Source organism: Phaseolus vulgaris, chromosome 3, assembly GCF_000499845.2.
Source record: "Phaseolus vulgaris cultivar G19833 chromosome 3, P. vulgaris v2.0, whole genome shotgun sequence".
Taxonomy (NCBI): Eukaryota; Viridiplantae; Streptophyta; class Magnoliopsida; order Fabales; family Fabaceae; genus Phaseolus; species Phaseolus vulgaris.
Window position 1 is genome coordinate 4721283 of NC_023757.2, and position 7597 is coordinate 4728879.

The 7597-nt window shown below is 27.5% G+C and overlaps 1 protein-coding gene across 1 annotated transcript; it reads right to left on the reverse strand.

Annotated features, from left to right (window-relative positions):
• Positions 1 to 1602: 1602 nt before the first annotated feature.
• Positions 1603 to 3689, reverse strand: LOC137806361 (cytochrome P450 78A5). Its single transcript, XM_068606417.1, has 2 exons — positions 2649 to 3689; positions 1603 to 2473 (listed from the first exon to the last, which is right to left on the reverse strand). Exons 1-2 carry the CDS (start codon positions 3594 to 3596, stop codon positions 1859 to 1861), a joined length of 1563 nt encoding a protein of 520 aa, XP_068462518.1. The 5' UTR covers positions 3597 to 3689; the 3' UTR covers positions 1603 to 1858.
• Positions 3690 to 7597: the final 3908 nt, after the last annotated feature.

The following is a 7597-nucleotide window of genomic DNA, read 5'->3' on the forward strand; positions in this document are numbered from 1 at the left end:
CAACAAAAAATAGTAATGAATATCATATAATATTAGGGATTAGAAAAACTATTTCCAATTTTATGAGGACTAAAAGAATATCTTTTAAAATCTATATTTTACAGAGACTACAATGATATTTAATTTTTTAAAATTTGATGTAATTAAATTATATTTTTTAAAATTCTCTATAAATGTTGTCCATCACTATCTAATCTCATCCTAATGTTCAGTAAGAAGGTAAACAAACTTGCAAAAAAGAATATAACCAAAGTAATTAAGTTGAAGCTCTAATACTTAAAAAAGAGAGTCTAATAGTTGAATGCTTTGGAAACGAAAAACGCATGTCAAATCCCCAGCCATAAAGGATGCATATAATTGGGTAAAAATCTGGCAAATCACTTTTTGATAGAATCGCACAACCCAAAAAACTCAATTCACATAATCGACTTTCAAAGAATAAACTATCTCACATGTCGGCCATTGTTGAGTTAAGTGCAGGTTGCACTCCAACCATAGTTGAACAACAATAATCATTACACTTCCTGCTTATTTCCAATATTTCAAAATTATAAAAAATTATATTTTTTTATAAATTATTAAAATATTAATATTAATGATTCAAAATTTTATGAATATCAAATAAATTTTTTTGTTCCATTTAACATTACAAACACAATCTTATACTGTTTGCAACAATATTTAAATTCAAACACAACCTCGCCTCTCATCTTCATTATTCAACTTTTCTTCATCTAATTGGATTATGTTAACTTAGTAATCACAAGTTTAACTGTCTCACCAATGAATTATTAGTCATATAATAGTATTAGACTCTTGCAAGGTTTATTTAATTATTTAACTTTAAATAAGTTTTATCCTATTATATGATTTTTAAGGAATTTTTGAAGTTGTATTTCAGTACAAAAATCCTATAAAAGACTTACTTTTCTAACTTTTTTTTATGCACTGAAAAACTATTTGAAACTAAACAAACACCTTTTGTTCTTTTATTTCGTTGTAAAGATCTCAAAAAATACTTGTACACCTTTTAACAGCATAAAAAATTTAATTTATTCACTTTTTTATTTTAATTAGTACTAAAAATATAAATTTAAAGCACTTTTTAACACATCAAGTTCACTATATTTTTTCATAATAACATACCATTCTTAAAATTTAAGACTCCGCCCACAGTTAAATGCAGTCTTAGTAAAATTGAATTTCGCAATTAATCCAAACCACCATTAAAACCTAGCTCCTTCTGACTTACCTCGGTATATCCAAAAACAAAACTGAACCGTCCAGAATATTTTTAAACTAATTTCTTTTATTTAATACCATTTTTGATAGAGTGAAACAATAAATGCAGTCTTAGTAAAATTGAATTTCACATTTAACCCAAACCATCATTAAAACCTAGCCACTTAAAACCTAGCTCTTTCTGACTTACATTGGTATATTCAAAAACAAAAACTGAACCGTTCGAAATATTTTTAAACTAATTTCTTTATTTAATACCATCTTTGATAGGGTGAAACAATAAAATTCAGAAACAGGAGCATCTACTTCAATTAAAATCAATAATTAGTACCATGAATTAAGAAGCTTGAGAGCAAACCATTAAAAAAACACACACAGAAAGCATTCATTGATAGAAACTTCTACAACAACACAAACTTAACAATCCTCCAAAACCTAGGATTAAACCCTAACACAACTTAGATAAAAAGAAGATAATTAAACTTCCAAGGATTAACAACCTCCAAAACCTAGCATTAAACCCTAACACAACATTAGATAAAAAGAGATAATTAAACTAAATCCTGTTTGGGTACTGCTAAACTGAAAACCACCCAAACCACGACAAACTTTCTAGTCAAACAACAACCCTAGACACAGCCTTGCAAGACAGTGGTTTCTTCATCTCCATGGAGAGTTTGAGACGCTCAGCCAAGTCCACAGTACCATCACTGTCATCAGAAGCAACCCAGTTAAAATTCTGAAGTAACTGAGCAAGCCAGAGATGAGCAGAGGCCAAGCCCAAGGCCTTCCCAGGACACACCCTTCTCCCAGAACCGAAGGGAGCCAACCTCAAATCAGTCCCCATTATGCTCACATCGTCCTCAACAAACCGCTCCGGTATGAACTTCTCCGGTTCAGCCCACACCCTCTCGTCGTGTGTGATAGCCCACATGTTCACCATCGCCGTCGTGCCCTTCGGGATGTGCTTGTCGCCCACCGTCACATCATGCACAGCCAAACGAGCCCAGGATAGTAAAGGGCCTGGTGGGTGCACCCTCAGAGCCTCCTTCACAATGCACTGAAGGTAACGCAGGTTAGGAATGTCTGCATCGGAAACCAGCCTAGAGGATCCGCACACACTGTCGATCTCGCTTTGTGCCTTTGCTTGTATCTCAGGGTGGAGAACCATCCGAGCCAGGATCCACTCCAGTAGAATGGCCACTGTGTCAGTTCCCCTGAAAATCATTTCCTGAGAGACACACAAGGTTAGAACACCATTGTTTAGTGACATGCAAACAAAAATCCAAACAAACCAAAGCTCTATTTCAAATGTTCACTAACATGCAAACTCAGAAAAAACAAATCCTTTAGAAAACCATTACTATGACGTGAGATAAAACAAAGAAGGATGATAAATCATTTACCCAAAGCACTGCAATCATATCTGCCTCACTGAGTTTGTTTTCATTCTCCAAATCCAGCAACACATCAACGAAATCAGACATCCCTTCATCTTTCACATACTCACCCTTCACCCTCTTTATTTTATGCTCCTCAATGATCTTACCAACAAAAGCATTAACCTTTTCAACCAAACTCCTACACCTCTTCCTCACACCCTGCAAATCCAACCACCCCAGCAACGGAAAATGGTCGCTCCAGTTAAACACACCCAAAAGCTCATACCCTTCATTCACCAACCCCTCAAGCTCAACCCCCTCACCCTCATAAAACCCATAAGACTTCCCAAAAACAGTCATCATTACATTGTTCAAGGCCCCGAAATGAAGCACCTTTTTAACCTCCACCTCTCTCTTTTCACTCATGAGCTTCTTGAGCTGTTCCACCATTTTCAGCCCCACCTCGCACCGGAACCCTTCGAATCCCGCTATCCTCTTCGGAGAAAAGAGGTGGAGGGCGGATATTTTTCTCAGGTTCCTCCAGTACTCTCCGTACGGTGCGAACCCCATGGCACGATAAAAAAGAAGCTCATAGGCAGATTCCTTCACTGGTCTATCAGCAAAACCAGCACTGCCTAGAATCTCCTTGGCAGTTTCCGGTTCGCTAGAAATAACGAACCGGGTCAGGCCGATGGAGAAAGCCATGAGCTTCTCGGCGCTGTAAGAGCGAGCCAGTTTGGCCAAGGCCCGGTGTGGAGTTAAACCGGTAAAGACTCCGAGTAAGGCCGTTACTGGCCCAGGGATATTGGGTTTGGCGGATGATTTGGACAGGGCCCAGGCTACGCCCCCAGGAACAAGAAAAAGCATGAAAAGGAAGGTAAAGAGACAAACACAGAAAACAGCATGAAGTGTGAGAATAGGAGCGTTAATAAATTCAGGAGAGAAAAAGACTGGGTGAAAATCCGGTGTCATTTTGCTAAATGAAAATGACAGAGAGAGAGAGAGAGAAAGAATGCAAAGCTACAAGAGAGATGAAGATGAAACTATGCTGAAAGGATGGTGTGTGAGATGGTTGGTTGGACACTGCTTATATAGAAAGTAGATCACTGGTGTGGTTACAAGATTCATTAACCATGGTTAAACAGAATAACCAAACCACAGAAAATGTATGGCAAATCATGTTATAGAAAATATATATATATACTAACTCAACTTTCATCTTTAAATTATTTTTAAAACATATACTAATTAATTTTATGTATAATAATTTGAAATTAGATTGCTTATATTTTTTCTCTCAACCAAAATAGAGAGATAAAAAAACAAGAGGTTTATGTATTAGTGTATTTATTAGTTATAATATATGTGAGATTCTTTGTATTTTATTTCAACAAATCTAAGTTAAACTATATATTTTCAAATGCAAACATGTGATTTTGATTATTTTACCGTTACTGCATGCTTGTTGTATTGACTTAAATTTTGAAATAAAATTTGAATGTAGAAAAATAATAATTATGAAAATTATATTTTAATTTACTTTTAATTTATAAAAAATATTATTCTAATAAATTATTATATATAATAATTTATGGTCATTATTTTTAATTTTTAAATAATGATTGAAATTAGTTTCGATTAAGTTAATGATTTAAGAAGAAAAAATCCTGTACTATTTTTGTCTGTTTAAATTATTACAAGATAGTCTGATAGAAAAAAAATCAAGAATTAGATAAAAAAAATATATTTTAAAAATCTATATGAAGTGCATAATTTAAAAAATATATATATAATAAAGAATAAATTTATAATTAAATATTTAAAAAATTATTAAAATAGTATAACTGAAGAACGTAATGAGACAGAAAGTTGTCAATTTATTTAGTCTTTTCTTTTTTTATTTGGTAATCATTTATTTTCTGAGAAATGTAAATTCAATTATTCACCTTTCTACTCTCATATGTGATTATTATATATTTAAATACAAGTAATTTTATTTTGAGTAATTAAAATTAAATAAATAAAACTAAAGTACTAAGAATATTTTTAAATTTTATTATTATATCCTCTTCTTATCATTTTAATACTAAATATTCAATTTACTTTACATCTTAAAATATTAAGTATAGGACATCTAGTGTATTTTTATTAAGATTTGAAAGAATTTATAAAATATAAGAGTTTATTTTTATGATAATAATACTACACACTATAAATAATAATTTCATTCAATTATTAATATATTCAATAATATTTAATTTTATTCAAACAATTTATATTAAGTGTATAATAATGAATGAATACAGTCACATTACATTATGTTCTTAATCATTTGTACACAAATTATTATATGAATTTAAATAATTGTATTTAGTTAGTTCTCAACCTAAATGTATTTCCTGTGTACACAATTAATGCACAATTTTGATTTATAAGAATTTAATTGTACATTTAATTAATTTTTTAAAATTAAATAACTTTAATTAAACATTAATATATTATTTAATTATCAAACCTTATCAATATGTTGTTAAATTTTTTATTAAATATTAATAATAATAATATATTAAGCTAATAATCAATTAATAATACTACTAATTCATTTAAAATTATATTAATAAAGAACTAACATTGATAAATTTTAAAAATCTAAAGAACCTGTAAAGAAATTATAAAAAACAACACTTTTACAATATTATTATTCACATTTAAGAAGGTATTATTTTATTTAAGATATTTTTTATTATTTTAGAGTATTTTCATATAATATTTTCCTTGTTAAATTTTATACTTATTACAAGTTGTTTCTTAACATCATTTTTCATATATTCATTATGGCATAGAATACTATATAATTAAAAGTATTAATTTTACTGTGTTACATATATATATTCGTGTCTAATCTTATAATTATTTTCTCCCACACATAAATGATTTAAATATATCTCATTAATACTTTGATAGTTCAGAAGTACAATTCTTTTAAGTAAATCTTATGTCAAATATATCTTTCAAAAATACATATTTCTTTATTTATATTTATAATTAAAAAAATGTTTGTTATATTATGACAATAAGTAATAATTTTTCTAACAAAGGCATGAATCATATATAATTTTTGTGTGGAAAAACTTACTTTTATTAAACATCTTAACATTAATTACCAAAAAAGTAGTGAGAGAGGTATTAAATATTTTATTACAGATTATTTAATATGTAAATGATATTAATAAAAAAATTGATTGGACTTTTTTTAATTGATGAATTAGGTTATTAGAGTAAATAAAAACAATATTTTTTGTAGTGTTGAATTATTTTAATAAAACAATTAATCTAAATTCTATTGAAAGATAATTATACAATTATATATTTTTTTAAGTATGTTAAAAGAAATTCTAAATTAATACATGAAGACAAAGAAAGTTAAGAATGTAAAAAAATAGTATAAAATTAAAATTAATATTCTTTAATTATAAATTACCTTTTTACATAATAAATATATAAATATTATATTAAAAAACAAGTTTCATAATGGTTAAAATCTCTTGACATTCTCAACAAATGATATGATATATTTGGAAGGTTATACAAATATTGTTGATATCAAGAAAATTAATATGTGTTGGCATGTGTGAATTGACTAAGATTGAGTTGCAATAATAATAATAATAATAATTTCACTCTCTTTATGTCTAGGGCATTATTTGTCGCCTCTTCATTTCTTATCAATAAATATGCATTTAAGATAATTTATTTCACTATCTTTTAATATTAAAACACAGAATACTAAGTAATATTCATACAAAAGAGACACATGTTCTTGTATTTTTTTGATAAAAACATAGTAACTAAAAAACATAAAGGTAAGACTTAATCATTTTGTTAAGTGAGATGAAGGTAATAAGATAATGTTAACCTAATTTGGATGACAATTAAAATCTCACCATAATATTTGTAGTTATTTTTTGTTTTTTATATTTTATACTAAAATAAATAAATACAATTTTAATCCGTCCATTTAAAAAATTTCAATTTTAAGTTTGTATTAGATGAATTTATCTATTAAAAGTAGAAGTTAAAATAAATTTAACCTTTTTCATATCTTAGAATAAACTCGTGTGTATAAGTTTTATGAAAAAACTATACACGAGTTAAGTTTAAGTTCTTTAAAATTCAATTTTTTAAAACTTTGAAGTAATTATAGAAAAATGATATTAAATAATGTTTTAGTAAATTTGTCTCTACTACTACCTGTTTATCTAATAAAAAAAAATATTTCTATTTTTGAAATAAGTAATTAATACTTACTTCTTAGTATGATGAACTTCTATTTTTAAATATACGATCTTAAAATTCAATCATTGTTTTATAAAAAAAAGGAAGAAGATCAAAAGTTGTATTAATTTAAAAATATTTTTTTTATGTTTTAAATTATTTTTTCAACCATAAGAAGAGGTTTTAACTTCAATATTAGTATGGCAATTACAAAAGAAACATTATTTAGAGTAGTGTTGATATTAGTGTTAACAAACTGATCCTATAAAAATGTATTTTATAAAAAAAAATAGTTGACAGATAACATATTTTTGTTTATTGAAAATGATTTTTTGTGAATCTTAATCATAAGCCTATAATATAAATAAATTTTTGTCATAGTTCCAAAACTTATATCACTCTAATTTGACGTGCATAAAAAAATTATTATAACTACATTTATATACTTATATACTCTACCAGCAAATAATTTTCATTTAATATAATTGCATACATGTACGATTGTGATTAGTTTCCGCAAATACATGTCTTTAAGAAATGATCCGAAAAAAAAGTCAATTAATTATGTATTTATATTTAAATAATTAATATTTACTTGTGTTTTTTCACACTCAGACAAATTGCAAATATTAAAGTTATCGGAAACGTTTGGCCACAAACATTGTAAGAATAAAAGCATGAAAATTTATATTCTATTT

Coding starts and splice junctions, on each gene's coding strand:
- LOC137806361 (XM_068606417.1), bottom strand. CDS start 3,596: ATGACACCGGATTTTCACCCAGTCTTTTTCTCTCCTGAATTTATTAAC. Junction 2,474..2,648: donor ATATGATTGCAGTGCTTTGG/GTAAATGATTTA, acceptor TGTGTCTCTCAG/GAAATGATTTTCAGGGGAAC.